Genomic DNA, 26,635 nt, shown 5'->3' on the forward strand with positions numbered 1-26,635 from the left:
ATGAACCAGACTTTTTTTTTTAAATTATATATATATATATATATATATCACCTTTATTTAACTAGGTAGGCAAGTTGAGAACAAGTTCTCATTTACAAGTACGACCTGGCCAAGATAAAGCAAAGCAGTTTGACACATACAACACAGAGTTACACATGGAGTAAAACAAACATGCAGTCAATAATACAGTAGAAAAATAAGTCTATATACAATGTGAGCAAATGAGTTGAGATAAGGGAGGTAAAGGCAAATAAAGGCCATGGTGGCGAAGTAAATACAATATAGCAAGTAAAACACTGGAATGGTAGATTTGCAGTGGAAGAATGTGCAAAGTAGAAATAGAAATAATGGGGTGCAAAGGAGCAAAATAAATAAATACAGTAGGGGAAGAGGTAGTTGTCTGGGCTAAATTATAGATGGGCTATGTACAGTTGCAGTAATCTGTGAGCTGCTCTGACAGCTGGTGCTTAAAGCTAGTGAGGGAGAGAAGTGTTTCCAGTTTCAGAGATTTTTGTAGTTCGTTCCAGTCATTGGAAGCAGAGAACTGGAAGGAGAGGCGGCCAAAGAAGGAATTGGTTTTGGGGCTGACCAGAGAGATATACCTGCTGGAGCGCGTGCTACAGGTGGGTGCTGCTATGGTGACCAGAGAGCTGAGATAAGGGGGGACTTTACCTAGCAGGGTCTTGTAGATGACCTGGAGCCAGAGGGTTTGGCGACGAGGATGAAGCGACGGCCAGCCAATGAGAGAGTACAGGTCGCAGTGGTGGGTAGTATATGGGGCTTTGGTGACAAAACGGATGGCACTGTGATAGACTGCATCCAATTTATTGAGTAGGGTATTGGAGGCTATTTTGTAAATTACATCGCCGAAGTCGAGGATCGGTAGGATGGTCAATTTTACGAGGGTATGTTTGGCAGCATGAGTGAAGGAGGCTTTGTTGCGAAATAGGAAGCCAATTCTAGATTTAACTTTTGATCGGAGATGTTTGATGTGAGTCTGGAAGGAGAGTTTACAGTCTAACCAGACACCTAGGTATTTGTAGTTGTACACATATTCTAAGTCAGAACTGTCCAGAGTATTGATGCTGGGCGGTTGGGCAGGTGCAGGCAGCGATCGGTTGAATAGCATGCATTTAGTTTTACTTGTATTTAAGAGCAGTTGGAGGCTACGGAAGGAGAGTTGTATGGCATTGAAGCTCGTCTGGAGGGTTGTTAACACAGTGTCCAAAGAAGGAAAGTGGAGGTCTACCATTTTTTTCTGAGGTCTTGGCTAATTTATTTTGATTTCCCCATGATGTCAAGCAAAGAGGCACTGAGTTTGAAGGTAGGCCTTGAAATACATCCACAGGTACACCTCCAATTGACTCAAATTATGTCAATTAGCCTATCAGAAGCTTCTAAAGCCTTCTACCATTTTCCAAGCTGTTTAAAGGCACAGTCAACTTAGTTTATGTAAACTTCTGACCCACTGGAATTGTGATACAGTGAATTATAAGTGAAATAGTCTGTCTGTAAACAATTGTTGGAAAAATTACTTGTGTCATGCACAAAGTAGATGTCCTAACCGACTTGCCAAAACTATAGTTTGTTCACAAGAAATTTGTGGAGTGGTTGAAAAACGAGTTTGACTCCAACCTAAGTGTATGTAAACTTCCGACTTCAACTGTACATTCCTATTGCCTGCATTATTGTTTGCCACATGGCCTTAAATTGTACCAATTAGTTTTTTCGGTCACCCATGCTATCTCAATAATTAAATAATAAATCATTTGATTTTTCCATTGTGTTAATGATAGTGGATTAATTGATTTTCATTTTTTAACACAAGTTTGTTTTGTTGGCACCCATTTAATTAGCCCCAAGGTAACCTTGTTAAATTTAGTTAATTCTCTTAAGTTAATGACTGTTTTCTCATTAGCTGGGAATGTTGTTTGAAATGTCCAATACAACATACTTGATATGGTTATCAACTTGCGTACCCCTAAAATGTTTTAATAAAGTTGTGCAGGGTGTGCTATTAGCATGCTAACACTCATTAAGACAGACTAGGATAAAAAGTACCATAGCTAGCCATCACTAGCTTTTACTGGTTGAAGTTGAAGTAACTTCTGAGTGTAATATTGTTGACTGATCACTATAATATATATAATTTACAACATTTGGACGAAAGCTATATGAAGACATCAAAACAATCAAATAACAAATGAAGTGTTAAACAATATTTAAGATTTTAGATTCTTCAAAGTAGCCAACCTTTCTCTTGATGACAGCTTTGCACACTCTTGGCTTTCTCTCAATCAGCCTCATAAGGTAGTCACCTGGAATGCATTTCAATTAGCAGGTGTGCCTTGTTAAAAGTTAATTTGTGGAATTTCTTTCCTTCTTAAGCCAATCAGTTGTGTTGTGACAAGGTAGGGTTGGTATACAGAAGATGGCAAGAACAGCACAAATAAGCAAAGAGAAATGGCAGCCTATCATTACTTTAAGACATGAAGGTCAGTCAATCTGGAACATTTCAAGAACTTTGACAGTTTCTTCAAGTGCAGTTGCAAAACCATCAAGCACTATGATGAAACTGGTTCTCATGAGGACCGCCACAGGAAAGGAAGACCCAGAGTTACCTCTGCTGCAGAGGATAAGTTCATTAGAGTTACCAGCCTCAGAAATTGCATCCCAAATAAATGCTTCACAGAGTTCAAGCAACAGGCACATCTCAACATCAACTGTTCAGAGGGGACTGTGTGAATCAGGCCTTCATGGTCGAATTGCTGCAAAGAAGCCACTACTAAAGGACACCAATAAGAAGAGACTTGCTTGGGCCAAGAAACACAAGCAATGGACATTAGACTGGTGGAAATCTGTAATTTTGTCTGAGGAGTCAAAATTTGAGATTTTTGGTTTCAACCACCATGTCTTTGTGAGACGCAGAGTAGGTGAAAGGATGTTCTCCGCATGTGTGGTTCCCACTGTCAAGCGAGGAGGAGGTGTGGGGGTGCTTTGCTGGTGACACTGTCAGTGATTTATTTAGAATTCAATGTACACTTAACCAGTATGGCTACCACAGCATTCTGCAGTGATATGCCATCCCATCTGGTGGGACTCTCATTTGTTTTTCAACAGGACAATGGTCCAACACACCTCCAGGCCATGTAAGGGCTGCTTGACCAAGAAGGAGAGTGATGGAGTGCTGCATCAGATGACCTGGCCTCCACAATTGAGATGGTTTGGGATGAGTTGGACCGCAGAGTGAAGGAAAAGCAGACAAGTGCTCGGCATATGTGGGAACTCCTTCAAGACTGTTGGAAAAGCATTCCAGGTGAAGCTGGCTGAGAGAATGCCAAGAGTGTGCAATGCTGTCATCAAGGCAATGGTTGGCTACTTAGAAGTATATAAAATATATGTTGATTTGTTTAACATTTGCTAACTACATGATTCTATATGTTATTTCATCGTTTTGATGTCTTCTCTATTATTCTACAATGTAGAAAATAGTGATAATAAACAAAAACCCTTGAATGAGGAGCTGTGTCAACTTTTGACTTGTACTATATGTGTGTTAAGTTATTTCTTGAAATCAAGCATGGATTAACTGCTTTCAAAGGTGAAAAATTGCTTCCATACCCCATTTACGTGATTTTCGTTCAACGTCACTTCCGTGTATGGACAAATGGGATAGATACAATGAGTCATCTATCATTCTCTATGTTCTCAACCTAAATATATAACTCCATATCCCAATGCTCAGGTTAATGCAGAGTTTAAGACAACTCGGAACCCCAAGTTAAAAGTTGCGCATGTTTTTTTTTTCTTCATAGAGCTTCCTAAGTTCCTATTGGTTGATTCTGCTACTTTCCAAGTGGGACGCTCAAACTTTTTATCTTTCTATGAGTTTCCAAGTCGATCATTTCACAAATCTTTTATTGGTCTTAGTGGCACAGCGGTCTAAGGCACTACATCTCAGTGCAAGAGCCATCACTATAGTCCCATAGGGCGGCGCACAATTGGCCTAGCCTCGTCTGGGATAGGCCGTCATTGTAAATAAGAATTTGTTCTTAACTGACTTGCCTAGTTAAAGAAATAATTGTCAAACATGGGCATAACCAGAGTGTCTCTACAAAAATAATACTGTTCCTGATAGCATGGCTTCCTCTCCAGGCAGGGCCCAGCAAGTGGTATTGGCAGGTGGAAGATGCTGTGGATGCTGGAGATCTGAATCCACTGCGCCTACATCTTGGCACTCCCCCACTGTAAAAAAATATTTTGGAAGATATAGAAATGCATATATTAATGCATACTTTTAAATTATATTATGTGAGCTAAACATAAAAATGTATGACAAATCATTTTTAAATCATTTAAAAAAAGTTATAATGTTAATGTCCCCGCTACAACAAAAAACAACTGAAATACATGTAATGTAGTCCTTGAAACATTGAATTTAAATACCTTAGAATTCCATTCATTCTATGGAGGACTGCTTCTTCTGGGGAGTGTCAGTTTGGCCTACTAGTGGGTTCAAAGCATTTAATTGGCAAATAGACTGTATTCTAGGGTTAATTGTATAATTGGATCTGAAGACTTGTGTATTCATAAATTCCGAGTTGTCACTAAGGCAGCATAAATCCAACACCTCGCGTCACCATGGAAGCGATCCGTTTGTGTCATGTTGTATTCGCCATTTTGATGGTTCTATGTGTGTGGGCTACGGCGATGAATGTCTCTACATTGCAGCTAGCTAGTTTACAAACAGTCAACATATAATCTCATACTGTTACATACATTTAACCGAAGAGATCATGGAGATGTGTGCAACTATTTTGTATGCCGGACGTCAAATTCGGAATGCGAAGTCTGCATTTTAGTCTGTTTTCTAACTTCGCCAGCTAGCCGCCAGGTTTCTTCTACTAAGCCGCAATTCAAAGTCGTACGTTAGCTAAAAGCTAGCGATGATATTGGATTTTATGGAAATCATACATCTGAAGAGGTACTGGCAGCGACGTCGCCCTGACACGTTATTTCTGGACATTGAATGATTGCTTCCTAGTTATGCAGCTAGTTAGCTATGTTAGCTAAGTTAGCTGAAATACAACATGGGCTTTCAAATACAACATTCCACTGTGCCTTTTTTCGTCATGGCTATGTAGGGGAACGCACAGCAAGCTACAAGTGTTTTTATTTTCACTCCACGTTGCTTTCACCGTTCACGTTCCAGTTGTCTCGTAGACTAGCACAATGAACCGTTATTCATAAGAAACTGCAAATGTCAAATCGAACCACCAAGACAAGATGATGAGTCAAAGAAAATGGCAATATTGTCCTCACAGAAATGTGATTGCTTCATTAGATTCTTCCCTTTGACCACATCAAAAGGACCATCAATTATGATTTTTGGATTGATACCCCAGGAGTTACATGAACAGCTCCTAGACCTAAAAAACTACCAAAATCGAACAAATGGTGTGGAAGAGCTGAAAAAAATCCTCTTTGGATTGGACTTGAAGCCAGTCCCCTCGGACAGTATTGTGGAGTTTATATATTTTCTCCACAGACTTCTAGATGACACCAACTTCAAAGTCTTGTATGGCACTTTACAGTTGATAAACCTACTCATCCAGAAATTGGATTACAATATAGACAAATATTTCAAACAGATAGTATGTGTGGCTCTGAAAACCCTTGGAGACAACCGTGCTGTCACCAGGAATGAGTACATGAATGTGTTCAGGCAGTTGACTAGAATTGTAGGGCCACAGAAAGTGTTAGACCTTGCCATTGGACACCTGAGACACAAGAACTCCCGGGTCAGAGAGGATGTCATCAACATCATCACAGCAGCTATGCTCACCCACCCCAAGAAGGACTTCAACATCCCCAGCCTCTGCTTTGAAGTTGCACCATACTTGGCGGACAGCAAGAAGAAGGTCCGCCATGCAGCCCTAGAACTATTTGCTGTTTTTGACCATTGCCTTGACACAGGGAAAAAACAGCCCCTAATGAAGGCTGTAGACAGAGTGGAGCTCAATGGGGATGTGGAGGGTCTTATGGCAGCTGTTCAAGCAAGAAGAGCCAGGCACATACTTCCCAGACTGTCCTCAGATGGGATGGTAGAATACGCCCTTCTAATCCCTAAATCAGGACAACGACGGTCACCACAGTTTGGGTCAGGAGCTGACCTGGAGTGGGTGCTCAATGGTGGGCGGATCAGCAGTGCCAAGAGCATCAGGACGGAACCAGACTCTGACAGGCTGTATCATGGTTATGGAAGCTTGGGCTCCCTCATTGATGACCTTCCACTGCAGAGGAGAATTGTCAGTGCAGGCAAAGGGAAGAACAAGCTTCCCTGGGAGAGGTCAAGCCTCCCTTCTACAGTGAACATCCAGCCAACATCCAGCCAATCCTCTGATCAGGTTGGTCATAGTTGACGCCAAGGGTACATCAAGCAAAATTCTGCTGATGACACTTGTCTATCATCTAGCTTTTTTTATGTAGCAAAGTGTCATTTGAGAAAAATAAATATCAAGACATGCTCTCTCTAGGCTATAGGTAAAATAATCTTATTTCCATAGTGGCACCATAATTACATGGAATAAGGTGCAAATAGAATGAGGTTTGTGACCACCCAAAGTGAAAATCTGTCAAATATTAGTTTGCAGGAAGCTGAAAGTTCACTGAAACAATAACACACAGTATACTAGATATTGACTAGTAGGCTTGTGTTGGGACTATATGGAGTTGTATCCATAACTATTTGTTTGATGGCTGATTTGGGCAATTCCACGTAGAGGAATTATGTTTTGACTCCGATTTGTCACTTTAAATGGAAGGTAGCATACACTTAACCACATGTAACATATGGATTTGCATTGGTATTCTCATCCAAAGTCCCAATGCAAAGTTGCACCTAATTTTTCAAGTTGTTACATAAAACCGATAAGAATGCCGAAGTCATGTCAGAAAATGTTTTTCTGGGGTGTGATGTAAGATGGAGGCCCCGGCAAGCCAGCCTATTCCTTAAAGGTTAACTCCAACAGAAATAACTTAAAATGTATAACCTCAAATTAAACCAAATCGTTTGCACTCATGACTACTGGGTTCAATACAATTTTCAGCCAATTTTACAAGTTAATACTTTATAAATCTATTGTTACAAATCAACTTGCAAGGTTGCTAGCCAACTAGCCTGCTGACGTTAGCCCTACTAGCCTGTTAACATAAGCCCTATTGGCCTGCTAACATTAGCCCTACCAGCCTGCTGACGTTATGTTAGAACTGCATGAGTCAGCCATTTGCTATCAACACCTAGCTTACAGCTACATTAACCCTTTACGCTACAGACGGTTTTGTGAGAAGACCAATTTTCGGGATGTCTCATGGTCTGACAAACACCACTCTTGCTCTGTCACCTTTCACCACAGATGCAAAAGTGTGACATTGGCTGATGGGGTGGAGTGGGATGCATCCAATGCAAAAAAACAGATGTGCAAATTATGTGTGTGTGAGCAAATGATGATGTGAGTGTTTGTGTGTGTTGGAGTGTCAGTGTGCATTAGTGTGTAGGGCCCTAAGAAGGTGCATAGAGTCAGTGCAAAAATAAAATACAAGGGTCAACTCAGTCAGTGTTTGTGTTAGCTATTTAGTTAGTTATTTAGCAGACTTATGGCTTGGGGATAGAAGCAGTTCAAGAGCCTTTTTGTGTCAGACATGGCACACCGGTACCGCTTACCGTGCGGAACCAGAGAACAGTCTATGGCTTGGGTGGCTGGAGTCTTTAATGATTTTTCGGGCCTTTATTTTCACACCGCCTGATATCGAGGTCCTGGATGGCAGGGAGCTCAGCCCCAGTGATGAAGCCCCCCTCCCCCGTTTCCTTTAGTCCACGATCGGCTTTTGGCCTTACTGACATTGAGGGAGAGGCTGTTGTTCCGGCACCACACTGTTAAGTCACTGACCTCCCTGTAGGTTGTCTCATCGTCATCTGTGATCAGGCCTACCACCGTTGTGTCGTGAGCAAACTTGATGATGGTGTTAGAGTTGTGCGGGCCACACAGTTGTGGGTGAACAGGGAGTACAGGAGGGGAGTAAGCACACACCCCTGTGGGGCCCCTATGTTAGGGGTCATAATGGCGGAGGTGATGTTGCCGACCTTCACCACCTGGGTTTGGCCCGTCAGGAAGTTCAGGATCCAGTTGCAGAGTGAGGTGTTCAGTCCCAGGGTCCTAAACTTGGTGACGAGCTTGGAGAGGACTATGGTGTTGAATGCTGAACTGTAGTTAATGAACAGCATTCTCACATGTCAGCTATAACATAACACCTTGAGTTAAAAAAATATAGATTTGGGATTATGAACTACAGTAGGTGAAGTGGATTTACATCCGGTAATGGAATTACATCATTGCTCCCTGATCTGTACCATACAGAAAATTATAATTCTTGATATGAATATCATTCTCTTCATGGTGTTGTATCCTAATAGGTACACAAAAGTACAAAATATGCAATGTCCTTCTTTTGCATATTTGAGTATACTACGCACTGGCTATTATTGTAATGATCTGCGCCCCCAAACAATACCACATTTAGTTGGTCCGAACCAGACCAAATCTGAAACAATCATAGACCTCTATGTTTCATAAGTTTGGACACCACAGTAGAGTACAGTAAAGTACACTGCTCAAAAAAATAAAGGGAACACTTAAACAACACAATGTAACTCCAAGTCAATCACACTTCTGTGAAATCAAACTGTCCACTTAGGAAGCAACACTGATTGACAATAAATTGCACATGCTGTTCTGCAAATGGAATAGACAAAAGGTGGAAATTATATGCAATTAGCAAGACACCCCCCAAAACAGGAGTGATTCTGCAGGTGGGGACCACAGACCACTTCTCAGTTCCTATGCTTCCTGGCTGATGTTTTGGTCACTTTTGAATGCTGGCGGTGCTCTCACTCTAGTGGTAGCATGAAACGGAGTCTACAACCCACACAAGTGGCTCAGGTAGTGCAGTTCATCCTGGATGGCACATCAATGCGAACTGTGGCAAAAAGGTTTGCTGTGTCTGTCAGCGTAGTGTCCAGAGCATGCAGGCGCTACCAGGAGACAGGCCAGTACATCAGGAGACGTGGAGGAGGCCGTAGGAGGGCAACAACCCAGCAGCAGGACCGCTACCTCCGCCTTTGTGCAAGGAGGTGCACTGCCAGCGCCCTGCAAAATGACCTCCAGCAGGCCACAAATGTGCATGTGTCTGCTCAAACGGTCAGAAACAGACTCCATGAGGGTGGTATGAGGGCCCGACGTCCACAGGTGGGGGTTGTGCTTACAGCCCAACACCGTGCAAGACGTTTGGCATTTGCCAGAGAACACCAAGATTGGCAAATTCGCCACTGGCGCCCTGTGCTCTTCACAGATGAAAGCAGGTTCACACTGAGCACATGTGACAGACGTGACAGAGTCTGGAGACGCCGTGGAGAACGTTCTGCTGCCTGCAACATCCTCCAGCATGACCGGTTTGGCGATGGGTCAGTCATGGTGTGGGGTGGCATTTCTTTGTGGGGCCGCACAGCCCTCCATGTGCTCGCCAGAGGTAGCCTGACTGCCATTAGGTACCGAGATGAGATCCTCAGACCCCTTGTGAGACCATATGCTGACACATGCACATTTGTGGCCTGCTGGAGGTCATTTTGCAGGGCTCTGGCAGTGCACCTCCTTGCACTAAGGCGGAGGTAGCGGTCCTGCTGCTGGGTTGTTGCCCTCCTACGGCCTCCTCGACGTCTCCTGATGTACTGGCCTGTCTCCTGGTAGCGCCTGCATGCTCTGGACACTACGCTGACAGACACAGCAAACCTTTTTGCCACAGTTCGCATTGATGTGCCATCCTGGATGAACTGCACTACCTGAGCCACTTGTGTGGGTTGTAGACTCCGTCTCATGCTACCACTAGAGTGAGAGCACCGCCAGCATTCAAAAGTGACCAAAACATCAGCCAGGAAGCATAGGAACTGAGAAGTGGTCTGTGGTCCCCACCTGCAGAATCACTCCTGTTTTGGGGGGTGTCTTGCTAATTGCCTATAATTTCCACCTTTTGTCTATTCCATTTGCACAACAGCATGTGCAATTTATTGTCAATCAGTGTTGCTTCCTAAGTGGACAGTTTGATTTCACAGAAGTGTGATTGACTTGGAGTTACATTGTGTTGTTTAAGTGTTCCCTTAATTTTTTTGAGCAGTGTATAATACAGTACATAATATTCTACTCTAGTGCTGTACTGTACAGTGTAGGGTTGGCCGGTATCTAGATTTCCATACCTTCATACCGTGCCCTCTCGGGATATATACGTTATTACCGGTAGTGCACACAAGGGGCACAATTTATTTTTCAAACGAGAAAAAAATGCCCCAAAAAATGCCACTTACAAGAATAATAAGAAGTACTAAGGAATCCTCATAGTGCATGCTTGGTAAATGCTAACGAGCGCATGCAAACATTTACTACTAAGACAGACAATCCAGCTCATAAAGTTATGCAAGCATCTCAAAACGCAGTTTGCAACACGCACAAAACAAACATTAGACAGCAGGGATCTTAATCCAGGAGGGGATTATCTCTGCTGCTGTTACCAAGAAGCTTGATCCTGCAAGCTAACGTTAGCCACTTAGCTAACATTAGCAACCAAAACCCAGCTAGAGAGAATTTAATTGGCACATCTTAGATAGTTAACTTAATAGTTATAAGATATATAGCTGGCAAACAGTAGTGCATTCCATACAAGTGTAACTTGATCACCTCACTTAATTTGCACTACAGGAGTGACTCATCTCAAGAAGCTCCCATTTTCCACGTTGTTCTTTTTTGTAAACAAACACACGTGACTGGCTCAAACAGCTTTTCGGGAAACTAGTACCGGTAGCTTCATAATGAAAAAATGATCTAACAGGCAAAATTAGGAACGCGATCTGCTTTATCTATTACCTAGTGCACAAGTTGACAGCAGGTATTTATTTAAAAAGTACTAATATTCAAATGTATAAAAATTAAAAGACGGTATTGGAAAATCATACTGATGGTATTTGTAAATAACCCAGGATAACTGTTTGGAGTTTGTGACAGCAACTGTGAGCTTATTACCGTTTTTTGGACATTTTGTTCTGGGATTTCTAGTGTAGCTTGTCAGCATCATATAGCAAAACATCTTACATGTGCATGTTCACGAGTGTCAGATTTTTATAGATAACTTGAAAAGTTTGTAGCTCAAACCATTTGGACTCTACATAAGTTTTTGTAAAATGACCCGATCCCGGGCCCCTTCCAGATCTGCCCTTGTCTCACAAACACCACTCTAGCGCAGCCCCCATTAATCACACATACTAATAGTTGGTATCTACGAATGCAGAAGAAATAGACAAATCCGATTAGAAGTCCAAAACATGCCAGCGTTACGGTGGGACTCATTGGGTTAAGGGACATTTCCCTTCTCTGCTTCAGCTTGAGTTTTTGTAAAAACTACTCCACAGATATGGCTCTTTTACAACTTGTGCTCAATCTTTATAGCCCTGAACAACAATTAATACGCTCTTGGTATCTTTCTAGATTTATCCAAAGCGTTCAACACAGTTGATTATGAAATATGACTCGCTAAATTGCATTATTACAGTTTTCACGATTATACATATAAATGGATATATAATTATGTTTATGATAGAGAACAATTTGTATATGCAATTGCTTGTGCATCTACCAGGGCCAAGATATCATGTGGTGTTCCACAGGGTTCGATCCTTGGACCTTTGTTATTCCTAATCTATATCCGTGTCCTTGCTGCTGTGTCTGCTACCGTACTTCCCGTTATTGTTACTGATGATACCAACTTCATTTTATCACGCAAGAATTTCAATTCACTTATCTTATCCAGCATGGCACATTTTATGAATGGTTCCAGATAAACTATCTTTAAATGCTTAAAAAAATCAAACTTCATTGTATTTACTGGTAAGAATATGAAATATTGTTTAAAAAACGAGCCAGAATTTCAATTGGTGGGAATGAAATGGACCAGGTTTCATCCTCTAGATTCCTAGGTGTTCTTGTTGATGAAAAGTTGTCCTGTAAAGATCATATTCACTTTGTCTGCAGCAAAGTCGTGAAGTCCGTTGGTATCATCAGAAAAATGAGTGGTTTGGTTCAGGCTTGCTTCCTAACACTATACTATAGCTTAATTTACCCATATCTCATTTACTGCAATATTGTCTGGGCCAGTACATATGCTTTCTACCTACACAAATGACTCATCACACAGAAGAAATTGGCTAGACTAGCCGCCTCTAACGGCTTGGCTCCATCTGCCCATCTGTTTTAAGAAACTCACTATATTGTCTATCTACAACATTAATATACAAGAAACAATGCACCTTCATCTACAAATACACATACCTCCCAGACAGCCTACCTAATCCCTTCAATAGATTCTTCCAGGTTAATTCCCAAATCCATGCATACAACACACAGCGATAAACTTCACCCTCCCCACTGCTGCACCTCACATAGTCAATTCTCTATCAGATACAAAGGTTCCATACTCTGGAATTCTTATATTCACATTGCCAAAACATCATTATCCATCAATAACTTAAAGCGTAGACAAGGGGTCAGACTGATAAATCAAACTAAATCTCCTTCATGTAGCTTAACTCTTTTACACACACACACACACACACACACACACACACACACACACACACACACACACACACACACACACACACACACACACACAAACAGGTGTTTTCTTGTACAGTTGAAGTCGGAAGTTCACATACACTTAGGTTGGAGTCATTAACTCCATTTTCAACCACTCCACAAATTTCTTGTGAACAAACTATAGTTTTGGCAAGTCGGTTAGGACATCTACTTTGTGCATGACACAAGTAATTTTTCCAACAATTGTTTACAGACAGATTATTTCATTTATAATTCACTGTATCACAATTCCAGTGGGTCAGAAGTTTACATACACCAAGTTGACTGTGCCTTTCGCCAACAGCCAAGGAAATAGCAGGGCGCCAAATACAAATCAACAGAAATCTCATAAGTCAAATTTCTCAAACATACAAGTATGAGGCACCATTTTAAAGATACACTTCTCGTTAATCCAGCCACAGTGTCTGATTTCAAAAATACTTTACAGCGAAAGCTCCAAAAACGATTATGTTAGGTCACCACCAAGTCACAGAAAAACCCAGCCATTTTTCCCGCCAAAGAGAGGAGTCACAAAAAGTACAAATAGATACAATTAATCACTAACCTTTGATGATCTTCATCAGATGACACTCATAATACTTCATGTTACACAATACATGTATGTTTTGTTCGATAAAGTGCATATTTATATCCAAAAATCTCATTTTACATTTGTGTGTTATGCTGAGTAGTTCAAAAACATGCTATGATTTTGCAGAGAGCCACAGGAATTCACAGAAATACTCATTATAAATGTTGATGAAAATTCAAGTGTTATGCATGGAACTTTAGAAACACTTCTCCTTAATGCAACCGCTGTGTCAGATTTCAAAAAAACTTTACGGAAAAAGCATAATCTGAGAATGGCACTCAGAGCCCAAACCAGCCAGAGAAATATCCGCCATGTTGGGGAGTCAACATTATTCATATATAAATATTCACTTACCTTTGATGATCTTCATCAGAATGCACTCCCAGGAATCGCAGTTCCACAATAAATGCTTGTTTTGTTTGATAATGTCCATCATTTATGTCCAGTAGCTTCTTTTGTTAGGGAGTTTGGTAAACAAATCCAAAAGCGCGATCTGGTCCATTCGGACAAAACGTTCAAAAAGTTATATTACAGGTCGAAGAAACTTGTCAAACTAAGTATAGAGTCAATCTTTAGGATTTTTTTATGATAAAAGTTCAATAATGTTCCAACCGGAGAATTAGGAACATGCGGTGCGGTGCAGTGCCTGTTCATTTCTCATTGAATCACAGCCTATTTTGACAAACGGGTAATGATTTAACAAGCGCATTTGCGAAAAAAGCACTGTCGTTGCACCAATGTACCTAACCATAAACATCAATGCCTTTCTTTAAAATCAATACACAAGTATATATTTTTAAACCTGCATATTTAGTTAATATTGCCTGCTAACATGAATTTCTTATAACTAGGGAAATTGTCACTTCTCTTGCGTTCCGTGCAAGCAGAGTCGGGGTGTATGCAGCAGTTTGGGCCGCCTGGCTCATTGCGAACTGTGTGAAGTCCATTTATTCCTAACAAAGGCCGTAATTAATTTGCCAGAATTGTACATAATTGTGACATAACATTGAAGGTTATGTAACAGCAACATTTAGACTTAGGGATGCCATCCGTTAGATAAAATACGGAGCGGTTCTGTATTTCACTGAAAGAATAAACGTTTTGTTTTCGAAATGATAGTTTCCGGATTCGACCATTTTAATGACCAAAGGCTCGTATTTCTGTGTGTTATTATGTTATAATTAAGTCTATGATTTGATAGAGCAGTCTGACTGAGCGATGGTAGGCACCAGCATGCTCGTAAGCATTCATTCAAACAGCACTTTCGTGCGTTTGCCAGCAGCTCTTCACAATGCTTCAAGCATTGCGCTGTTTATGACTTCAAGCCTATCAACTCCCGAGATTAGGCTGGTGTAACCGATGTGAAATGGCTAGCTAGTTAGCGGGGTGCGCGCTAATAGCGTTTCAAACGTCACTCGCTCTGAGACTTGGAGTAGTTGTTCCCCTAGCTCTGCATGGGTAACGCTGCTTCGAGGGTGGCTGTTGTCGATGTGTTCCTGGTTTGAGCCCAGGTAGGAGCGAGGAGAGGGACGGAAGCTATACTGTTACACTAGCAATACTAAAGTGCCTATAAGAACATCCAATAGTCAAAGGTATATGAAATACAAATCGTATAGAGAGAAATAGTCCTATAATTCCTATAATAACTACAACCTAAAACTTCTTACCTGGGAATATTGAAGACTCGTGTTAAAAGGAACCACCACCTTTCATATGTTTTCATGTTCTGAGTAAGGAACTTAAACGTTAGCTTTCTTACATGGCACATACTGCACTTTTACTTTCTTCTCCAACACTTTGTTTTTGCATTATTTAAACCAAATTGAACATGTTTCATTATTTATTTGAGGCTAAATTGATTTTATTGATGTACTATATTAAGTTAAAATAAGTGTTCATTCAGTATTGTTGTAATTGTCATTGTCATTTATTACTTTTTTTGTCCCTCCAATAATCGGTATCGGTATCGGCGTTGAAAAATCATAATCGGTCAACCTCTAATTTCAAGGGCTCAGTGCCTCTTTGCTTGACATCATGGGAAAATCAAAAGAAATCAGCCAAGACCTCAGAAAAAAATGGTAGACCTCCACAAGTCTGGTTCATCCTTGGAAGCAATTTCCAAACATCTGAAGGTACCACGCTCATCTGTACAAACAATAGTACACATGTATAAACAGCATGGGACCACGCAGCCGTCATACCGCTCAGGAAGGTTAGGCCTTCTGTCTCCTAGAGCTGAACGTACTTTGGTGCGAAAAGTGCAAATCAATCCCAGAACAACAGCAAAGGACCTTGTGAAGATGCTGGAGGAAACGGGTACAAAAGTATCTATATCCACAGTAAAACGAGTCCTATATCGACATAACTTGAAAGGCCACTCAGCAAGGAAGAAGCCACTGCTCCAAAACCACCATAAAAAAGCCAGACTACGGTTTGCAACTGCACATGGGGACAAAGATTGTACTTTTTTAAGAAATGTCCTCTGGTCTGATGAAACAAAAATAGAACTGTTTGGCCACAATGACCATCGTTATGTTTGGAGGAAAAAGGGGGAGGCTTGCAAGCTGAAGAACACCATCCCAACCGTGAAGCACGGGGGTGGCAGCATCATGTTGTGGGGGTGCTTTGCTGCATGAGGGACTGGTGCACTCTACAAAAGATGGCATCATGATGAAGGGAAATGATGCGCCTATTTTGAAGCGACATCTCAAGACATCAGTCAGGAAGTTAAAGCTTGGTCACAAATGGGTCTTCCAAATGGACAATGACCCCAAGCATACTTCGGAAGTTGTGGCATTATGGCTTAAGGACAACAAAGTCAAGGTATTGGAGTGGCCATCACAAAGCCCTGACCTCAATCCCATAGAAAATTTGTGTGCAGAACTGAAAAAGCGTGTGCGAGCAAGGAGGCCTACAAACCTGACTCAGTTATACCAGCTCTGTCAGGAGGAATGGGCCAAAATTCACCCAACTTATTGTGGGAAGCTTGTGGAAGGCTACCCGAAACGTTTGACCCAAGTTAAACAATATAAATGCAATGCTACCAAATACCAATTGAGTGTATGTAAACTTCTGACCCACTGGGAATCTGATGAAAGAAATAAAGGCTGAAATAAATCATCCTCTCTACTATTATTCTGACATTTCACATTCTTAAAACAAAGTGGTGATCCTAACTGACCTAAGACAGGGAATGTTTACCAGGATTAAATGTCAGGAGTTGTGAAACTGAGTTTAAATGTATTTGGCTAAGGTGTATGTAAACTTCCGACTTCAACTGTATACTGAGTATATCATGTACATTTATAATTAGTATGCTCTATTTAACTGATTCAAACTTTTTTTTGTACTTATTTGTAGCCCTTTTGGGTTTCCAACCTCACCTGCTCAGTTTTTACATTTTTTTTTTATTTGTACTGTTTTGTCTTTCATCTACATTAAAAAAATTTTTTTTTAAATAAATGCTGAAAACATTTTGCTTCACTATTTGAAAAGAGAACAAGCTATAGAATGAAAAATACAGCCGTTTTGGTGCAGGTACAGATGATTTTTTTATATATTTAGTCAAATAGTCAAATATCGATATAATATCATCCAAAAAGAATATTGCGATATGTAACTTATTTCTCCCCCCCCCCCCCATCACTAATGTGGCATTGCAATATGTGAGTTTGTCATCTCAGAGCTGTATTCTCATGAATTTCAAGTTGAGGTCAGTTTTGGAAAATGTCGGCCTACTGTATGGCGATAGAAGGTTTGATGAACATCTTTTGCATGATCCACATTAGACAGAAAAGGTGAGTTTATCCACCTTGGTTGCTATGAGACCATGTAGGCTAGATAACAGATGTGAGTGGTTGGAGAAGACAATCATCTCATATTACAGGGATCCTGCTCCTTGATGACAGTGATAATCCAAAGCATTTTCTCATTCTGTGTTGCTTGGGAGAACCCCTCTCTACAATAGGTTTACTCCCAGATTGCCTCATCAGGGAAGTCAATCTACTAATCTCCTCGTTTTCATTCTCTCAAATACTGAAACACCCAGCTGTCAGTGTCAGACAGTGGCAGACGTTTGTTTATAGTGGGGAAACACCGGCCATATCCCTTTTTTTGGTGTAATAGATTAGCCTGCTTGTGCTTCTGTACTGTAGCCACAAAGTCGCAACAAAAGTATAGGCTATGCGCTTAGATAAAGATCCGTAGGGGAGAGATCCCAGCAGTGGCACCTTGTCACAGCGACGGTTCGAGAAACACAGACTTTTGAGTGAGCATTCAGGTACTATTAAATCGTTGAAATTTGGAAGAATGACCATTTAGATTTTTTTGCAAGCATTTCGCTACACCCGTAATAACATCTGCTAAATATGTGTATGCGACCAATAACATTTGATGAGTTGATCACAATAGTTGAAAACTACTTGTTCAAAGAGGCTTTTTGAAGTTTGCTCTGTGCACCATATTCATTTCAGAGCCTTCCAGTGAAACCTTATGTTTATAGTAGTCCCCGTCTCCCAGCAACATCTTTGCGACACAACACACATGTATTCAGAGGGGGCTTGACACTTAATTTGCGATGCATGTGAAGATATCGTAGGACCCGATGCGACTGGAATATCAACCACTTCGGCTGCGTTCACACATGCAGCCCAATTCTGATCTTTTCCCCACCAATTGGTCTTCTGCTCAATCACATCAGGGCCCGGTTTTCCGATAGCGATGGAACTTAAGCTTTACAGTGTTTTGACGATACATCGTTCCTATAACAGCCGACAGTGTCACATGCGTTTCCCAAAGCACCACGTAGAGAGAACGTTCGCGTCATTTGTAGGGTGTGTCAATACCGAAAGAAAGGCAGCGCTGCTCTCGGATCAGTTTCATCCAGTCAAATATTACCTTAATATCAGAATTATTTTACAATACTGACGACGGATCAGCCCCTCGAGCTGTATTATAACCTGTGGCTGCAAATATTGAGGAGGCTTAGTCTATTCTTACCCAATAATACTGCACAAAATGACACATTTGGTACATCATCAAATAAAAATAAAATGTTATTTGTCACATGCTTCGTAAACAACAGGTGTTGACTAACAGTGAAATGCTTACTTATGGGCTCTTCGCAACAATGCAGAGAATAAAAAAGATAAATAAAATAAAAATATTAACACAGGGAATAAATACAGAATGAGTAACGATCACATGGCTATATACACTGAGTACCAATACAGAGTCGATGTGCAGGGGTACGAGGTAATTGAGGTAGATATGTACATATAGGTAGGGATAAAGTGACTAGGAAGCAAGATAGATAAACAGTAACAGCAGCGTATGTAATGAGTCAAAAGAGTTAGTCCGGGTAGCTGTTGGTTAACCATTTAACTAACTATTAACAGTCTTATGGCTTGTGGGTAAAAGCTGTTCAGGGTCCTGTTGGTTCCTGACGTGGTGCATCGGTACTTATCGTGTGGTAGCAGAGAGAACAGTGTATGACTTGGGTGGCTGGAGTATTTGACCATTTTTAGGGTCTTCCTCTCACACCGCCTGGTATAAAGGTCCTGGATGGCATAGAGCTTGGTCTGTCTCCTGGGACGTATACACTACCCTCTAGTAACTTGCGGTCGGATGCCAAGCAGTTGCTATACCAAGCGGTGATGCAGCCAGTCAAGATGCTCTCAATGGTGCAGTTGTATCACTTTTTGAGGATCCGAGGGCCCATGCCAAATCTTTTCAGGATCCAGTTGCAGAGGGAGGTGTTCAGTCCTAGGGTCCCTAGCTTGGTGATGAGCTTGGAGGGCACAATGGTGTTAAAACGCTGAGCTGTAGTCGATGAACAACATTCTCACATAGGTATTCCTCCTGTCCAGGTGGCAGAGAGCAGTGTGGAGTGCGATAGAGATTGCATCATCTGTGGATCTGCTGTTTGTAACAATTGCAAAGACATTGGCAACTTTGTTCTGAAGTGATCTGCAGTCACAGACAGACAAATTACCACCTTGATTCTATATTAGGTGGAGATCTTCTGTGTATAAAGTAGGCAAAAAAGCATCTATTGACCCACTTAGCTGTTCTGAGGCAGTTGGTCAATAACAATTGTCTAAAAGTGCAACTTTAGTAACGATGGTTTTGGGAAGCAACTCAGAGATTTAACAATGCTCCTACGAAGGTTCTAATGATGAACTTAGCCTTAAGATGCTTTTGGGACTCTGGGTCCTGATCTTTTCACATCAGATTTTTTGGATTGATCAAAAGACCAATTAGTGAAAAGAAGATCAGAATTAGAGTAAGGCCTGTCTAAACGCAGCCTTACTGCCCTAGTGTTGATTAAGATCCCAGTGGTTAAATCTAACGACAATGTGAGTTGCCTTTAATGTGAGATGGAAAACTTAACTTAACCTCAGAGATCAATTTTACTGTGAGGCTTGAAAATGTCCCATGGCTACACTTTTTATTACATTTTTTACACCCTTTTCTCTCCAATTTCGTGATATCCAAATGGAAGTTACAGCCTTGTCCCATCGCTGCAACTCCCCTACAGACTCAGGAGAGGCGAAACATGACCCTGCCAAGCCGCACTGCTTCTTGACACACTGCTCGCCTAACCCGGAAGCCAGCCGCACCAATGTGTTGGAGGAAACACTGTACAACTGGCGACCGAGATCTGCTTGCAGGCTCCCGGCCCGCCACAAGGAGTCACTAGAGCGCGATGGAACAAGGAAATCCCAGCCGGTCAAACCCACCCCTAACTTGGACGAGTCTGGGCCAGTTGTGCGCCACTTCATGGATCTCCTGGTTACGGCCGGCTGTGACGTAGTCTGGGATCGAACCCAGGGCTTTAGTGACACCTCAAGTACTGCAATGCAGTGCCTTAGACTGCTGTGCCACTCGGGAGGCCCGGCTACACCTTTTATAGTAAAAGTTTAATGAGAGTAGTACACATCATTGAAGTAGGACAGACGCCATTGAAGTTTGGGTTTATACAAACTGACCTAATCGCTGCAACATCCCTTTGTTGATACCAATGGATGAAATTACAGTTGATCCATGGTAGGCTCTCTGTTTTCAAATAGTCGTTTATGTTTGACATGTGAACTTTACCCAGTTTTGTGGTTCAGTGACATAATTGTCACCATAGTTATCCCCTGATTCCATCTCCTCAGGTCATCAGTGAAGACTGCTTGTCCCTCTCCCGGAAGCTGAGCCCGGAGACATATGTCCCCAGTTTTGGTAAGTGCCCATTTTCTGTCTCTTGCATGCATCATGAGCTACCACACAAGCTGACGAGGTGCAGTTGAGTTGAGTTGCTGTCAGTGCCGAAGTTAGCCTGGCTCTAGATTAAACCAGCTTTGAATTGGATTATCACGCCGAGTCACGGTGCCACGCTATTTCACGTCCCTCAGAGCACTGACATGATGGATTTGCTAGGCCCCCTGGCAGAAGAGTGCCATACACACAACAAGAATCATTCATGATTGAAGAATACCATGGATTCATTTCCTATATTTTGCTGTTATTGTTGAAAAGAGAGTGTGTATGCAAGACAAGCACCAAGAAAGCCTAATATGGACATTAGCATGCTTGAATATAATTGACCCTTCAAATCCTAACGACTGTCCTCTCTATCTCAAACCGGTGTGAAAAGGGATTTCTCTCCAAGAATGCATAGGTAGAGAGTTATGTAATGTATGGTGATAATGTATGGAGGTGTCCTTGATGTGAGGGGGTGGTGAATTCTCTCAACATGGTTGATGTAGGAGTCAGTCACTCCTCTTCATGTTCCTGCTGTTTAGTGTCAATGCCATTTGTAGGCGTTCAATAAGTAGACACTTAATATGAGCCATGGAGGCTGGCTTTGAGAAGGAGCTGTTGAGAATGCATTTGGTTATTACTAAACCTTGATCTGGTTTTCATTAGGAAAGCAATGGGGCCGAACTTGCAAACATTAGAAAATGTTTCTTTAACCTGGACCTCAAAATGTGTGTTCCCATCAGATAATCTGTCAGATTTAGCCCTGTGCTAACCCTTCTCTTTCATATACGTGCAGGCTAGGGATGAATATTTCCCCCAAAATCTTTCAAGTTTCAATAGCGGGAATAATTCGTATTTATCCCAGGGTCTCGGGAAATGCTTGAAAAACCGGAAGTACCCATTCAAAGTATTTAAAACCAAGATATGGTCATTGCCAGTGTTCTCCTCAAATAAGAGGGTCGCTGCGCCACCTTGTCGGCTTGGCTGCATGTGCAAATGACACTGATATTTAGTAATGATAGAGTAAATATCTTTGATCGCCAGTGACATTATTGTGAATTGTTCAGAAATTCAGAGTTGTCATGTTCCTCAATTAATTCAGCGCATTTTAACAAACCATTTCCGTATGGACTTCGCTTTGTGCATGGGGACATTGCCATGCTGAAACAGGAAAGGGCCTTCCCCAAACTATTACCACAAAGTTGGAAGCACAGAATCATAGAGAATGTCATTGTATGCTGTAGCGTTAAGATTTCCTTCACTGGAACTAAGGGGCTTAGCCCGAACTATGAAAAACAGCCCCAGACCATTATTTCTCCTCCACCAAACTTTACTTTTGGCACTATGCATTGGGGCAGGTAGCATTCTCATGGCATCCGCCAAACCCAGATGTGTCCGTTGGACTGCCAGATGCTGAAGAGTGATTCACCAATAGCAGCAAGCTTTACACCACTCCAGCCGACGCTTGGCATTGTGCATGGTGATCTTAGACTTGTGTGATGTCTCGGCCATGGAAACCCATTTCATGAAGGTCCATACGAACAGTTATTGTGCTGACGTTGCTTCCAGACGCAGTTTGGAACCCGGTAGTGAGTTTTGCAACTGAGGACAGACAATTTTTACGCTCTTCAGCACTTGGCGGTCCCGTTCTGTGAGCTTGTGTGGCCTACCACTTCGTGACTGAGCCGTTATTGTTCCTATATATTTCCACTTCACAATAACAGCACTTACAGTTGACCGGGGCGCTCTAGCAGGGCAGAAATTTGACGAACTGACTTGTTGGAAAAGGTGGCATCCTATGAAGGTGCCATGTTGAAAGTCACTGAGCTCTTTATTAAGGCCATTCTACTTCCAATGTTTGTCTATAGAGATTGCATAGCTGTGTGCTCGATTTTATACACCTGTCAGCAATGGGTATGGCTGAAATTGCCGAATCCACTAATTTGAAGGGGCGTCCACATACTTTTGAATATATAGTGTATCTACCAGAGCGAAAGTTGCTATTTGTAGTGGAGATGTTGAGGAGTGAGCTAAAGGGGTGGTACCAGTGGGTCTGCCGTTGTGTATGTAACGAGGGCCAGTTGACCATGGTGTAAAGGTCACAGTAATGAGTATTGAAAGGGGCACTGGTATCAAAGCAGATGTCAGTTTGGTAAATTACGTCTAGTTTATTGAAGGAGGTTTTGGAGGCAAGCCTGTAAAACTGCGTCTCGATAGTCCGGGATTGACATTATGGTCATTTTTACAAGGGTGTGCTTGGCAGAGTGGGTGAAGGATGTTTTGTTGGGGTACAGGAAACCAATTCTGGATGTAACTTTAGGCTGCAGGTGGGGGATGTGGGTATGGAATGAGAGTGAGCAGTCCAACCATATACCAAGATATTTATAGGTGTCAACATACTCTAGCTCTGACCCATTCAGGGTGAAATTGTTAGGAGGACAGGCACGTTAAGGTAGGTTCCGGTTGAAGAGCATACATTTAGTTTTTTTTGGTATTGAGGAGTAGGTAAAGGTCAGAGAAGGCATGCTGGATGTTGTTAAAGCTATGTTGTAGGGTGGTCAGCACGGTGTTCAAGGAGGGGCCAGTTGTGTACAAGATAGTGTCATCGGCATAAAGGTGGATGGGGGAGTCACCAGCAGCATGCGCAACATTGTTAATCTACTCAGGGATAAGGTCGGCCCAAGATTCGATCATTGTTGAGCTCCCATAGATACAACCAGTGGTTTGGACTGTAGGCCTTTAGAATTCACACATTGTACACGGACAGAAAAATCATTTTCAAACGAGGCTAGACGGTTCTCTGAGAACCCTAGGTCGATGAGTCTATTGAGCAGGATACAGTGGTTAACAAAATCAAAGGCTTTAGCCAGATCAATAAAAGCAGACGCACAATACTGCTTGTTGTCAAAAGCAGATATGTTGTTTAGAACGTTCAGTGTTGCAGAGGTACACCCACGGACAGTTCTGAAGACAGACTGCATTGAAGAAAGAACACAGTGGGACTCAAGGTGGCGGGTTAACTGTTTGTTGACCAGACTTTCAAAAACTCTAGAAAGGCAATGCAAGATGGAGATTGGTCTGTAACAGTTGGGGTCTAGCTTGTTGCCCCCTTTGAAGAGTGGTATGACGGTAGCAGCTTTCCAATTCTGTGGGACTTCAGATGTTTGCAAGGTGAGGTTGAAGAGGCAAGGGATGGGGGCTCAGATGATGCTTCAGAAAGAAGGGGTCCAGATCATTGAGCCCAGCTAATTTTATTAGGGTCCAGATTACTCAACGCCTTTAGGACCTCGTTCTTCTGTACTGGCTGGAAGGAGAAACGGGGGGTGCTCTGAGGGAGAACTCTACTGGGGGAAGCATGGCTCGCAGCAGGCATGGTTAAAATGTGTGACCAACCCTGCCAAAGTGCTTGTTGAAACTCTCAACCCTTCTGACTTTATCAGAGGTGATATTGTTCTCAAAATTGAGTGCAGGAGGCAGCTGAGAGGTAAAATTTTTCATTTTCCATGGTTTTCAGTGTTCTAGAACTTCTTAGGGTCAGAACCACAGGCAACAATTTTTTTTGTAATATCCTGCTTTTGCATATCTGATTGATTGAGTGCTCTTGTTCCTTGCTTCCCTAAAGAGTTGTGAGTCAGAAGGGTCCGTGGAGGTCTTTGCTTTATGCCAGAGCAGGTGTTTTCACTGGATCAGCTCAGACAGTTCAGCGCTAAACCAGAAGCTGTAGCAATTTTTGGTTCAAAACTTCTTAAGAGGAGCATATTTATTAAGGACTGTGAGGAAAGAGGTTTTAAAATGGCACCAAGTGTCCTCAACACAAGGGATAAGGTCAGTTCTGGGCCTGTGTACAGATGCCAGGTCATGTATCAAGGCCTGCCCATTAAAGTGCTTTAACAGATGTTTGACAATAATCAGAGAGGGGGCGTTTAACATTGGTACCGTTGTGGACAATACAACAGTAGTCACTATGGCCTTGGCAGAAAACTGCAGAGGTGTACTTAGCAGCCATATCAGTGAGAATAACATCTATGAGTGTGCCATTATCCGTAGACTTGGGCTTGTATCTGGTGGTAGCCTGTACAATCTGGAGGAGGTTTAAAGCATACAGCTGGAGTTGTACAGAGTTGGGAGGTCACCTAATAACACAAACTCTGAGGAGGTATAACGGGCAATCAGTTCACTTAGAGCAGTCCGAGCACGGGCGGGAACAGACTTCTAAATTGCTGTCACTAGCCGGCCTCCACCCAGTACCCTGCCCTAAACTTAGTCACTGTCACTAGCCGGCCTCCACCCAGTACCCTGCCCTGAACTTAGTCACTGTCACTAGCCGGCCTCCACTTAGTACCCTGCCCTGAACTTAGTCACTGTCACTAGCCGGCCTCCACCCAATACCCTGCCCTGAACTTAGTCACTGTCACTAGCCGGCCTCCACCCAGTACCCTGCCCTGAACTTAGTCACTGTCACTAGCCGGCCTCCACCCAGTACCCTGCCCTGAACTTAGTCACTGTCACTAGCCGGCCTCCACCCAATACCCTGCCCTGAACTTAGTCACTGTCACTAGCCGGCCTCCACCCAATACCCTGCCCTGAACTTAGTCACTGTCACTAGCCGGCCTCCACCCAGTACCCTGCCCTGAACTTAGTCACTGTCACTAACCGGCTACCACACGGTTACTCAACCCTGCACCTTAGAGACTGCTACCCTATGTACATAGACATGGAATCACTGGTAACTTTAATAATGGAACACTGGTCACTTTAATAATGTTTACATTCTGTTTTACTCATTTGATGTGTATATACTGTATTCTACTCAATGCCACTCCGACATTGTTCGTCCTAATTTATATATTCCTTAATTCCATTATTTTATTTTTTAGATTTGTGTGTATTGTTGTGAATTGTTAGATACTACTGCACTGTTGGAGCTAGGAACACAAGCACTGGGTTCGATCCTTGGACCTTTGTTATTCCTAATCTATATCCATGTCCTTGCTGCTGTGTCTGCTACCATACTTCCTGTTATTTTTGCTGATTTTATCACGCAAGAATCTGTTTAAGGAACTCACTATATTGTCTATCTACAACATTAATATACAAGAAACAATGCACCTTCATCTACAAATACACATACCTCCCAGACAGCCTACCTAATCCCTTCAATAGATTCTTCCAGGTTAATTCCCAAATCCATGCATACAACACACAGCGATAAACTTCACCCTCCCCACTGCTGCACCTCACATAGTCAATTCTCTATCATGTAGCTTAACTCTCTTACTCACACATACACATAATCAAACATGTTGTTTCTTGCGTACTGAGTATAACATGTACATTTATAATTAGTATGCTCTGTTTAACTGGTGTAACCTTTTTTTGCACTTATATTTGTAGCCCTTTTGGGTTTCCAACCTCACCTGCTCAGTTTTTACATTTAAAAAAAATCTGTACTGTTTTGTTCTTTCAACTACATAAAAAAATAAATGCTAAAAACATTTTGCTTCACTATTTGAAAAGAGAACAAGCTATAGAATGAAACATACAGCCGTTTTGGCGCAGGTACAGATGATTTTTATTTATTTATTATTATTATTCTACAAATCTTGGATGCTTGATACTTGGAGTCAAATGTCGATATAGTATTGCGATATGTAACTTATTTCTCCCCCCCGTCACTACTGTGGCATTGCAATATGTGAGTTTGTCATCTCAGAGCTGTATTCTCATGAATTTCAAGTTGAGGTCAGTTTTGGAAAATGTCGGCCTACTGTATGGCGATAGAAGGTTTGATGAACATCTTTTGCATGATCCACATTAGACAGAAAAGGTGAGTTTATCCACCTCGGTTGCTATGAGACCATGTAGTCTAGATAACAGATGTGAGTGGTTGGAGAAGACAATCATCTCATATTACAGGGATCCTGCTCCTTGATGACAGTGATAATCCAAAGCATTTTCTCGTTCTATGTTGCTCTCTACAATGGGTTTACTCCCAGATTGCCTCATCAGGGAAGTCAATCTACTAATCTCCTCGTTTTCATTCTCTCAGATACTGAAACAC

General features: G+C 42.0%; 1 protein-coding gene across 2 annotated transcripts in view; it reads left to right on the top strand.

Moving 5' to 3' along the window:
* Positions 1 to 4,685: 4,685 nt before the first annotated feature.
* LOC129812742 (TOG array regulator of axonemal microtubules protein 1-like) overlaps positions 4,686 to 26,635 on the top strand; it is a 43,045-nt gene continuing 21,095 nt past the window's right edge. For both annotated transcript variants that reach the window (XM_055864573.1, XM_055864574.1), the window contains exons 1-2: positions 4,686 to 6,407; positions 20,487 to 20,553. In XM_055864573.1, the coding sequence (XP_055720548.1) occupies positions 5,304 to 6,407; positions 20,487 to 20,553 (1,171 nt within the window). In that variant the 5' untranslated portion in view covers positions 4,686 to 5,303. The remainder of the gene's footprint in view (positions 6,408 to 20,486; positions 20,554 to 26,635) is intronic.

The sequence above is a fragment of the Salvelinus fontinalis genome, chromosome 16 (assembly GCF_029448725.1).
Source record: "Salvelinus fontinalis isolate EN_2023a chromosome 16, ASM2944872v1, whole genome shotgun sequence".
NCBI classification, from domain to species: Eukaryota; Metazoa; Chordata; class Actinopteri; order Salmoniformes; family Salmonidae; genus Salvelinus; species Salvelinus fontinalis.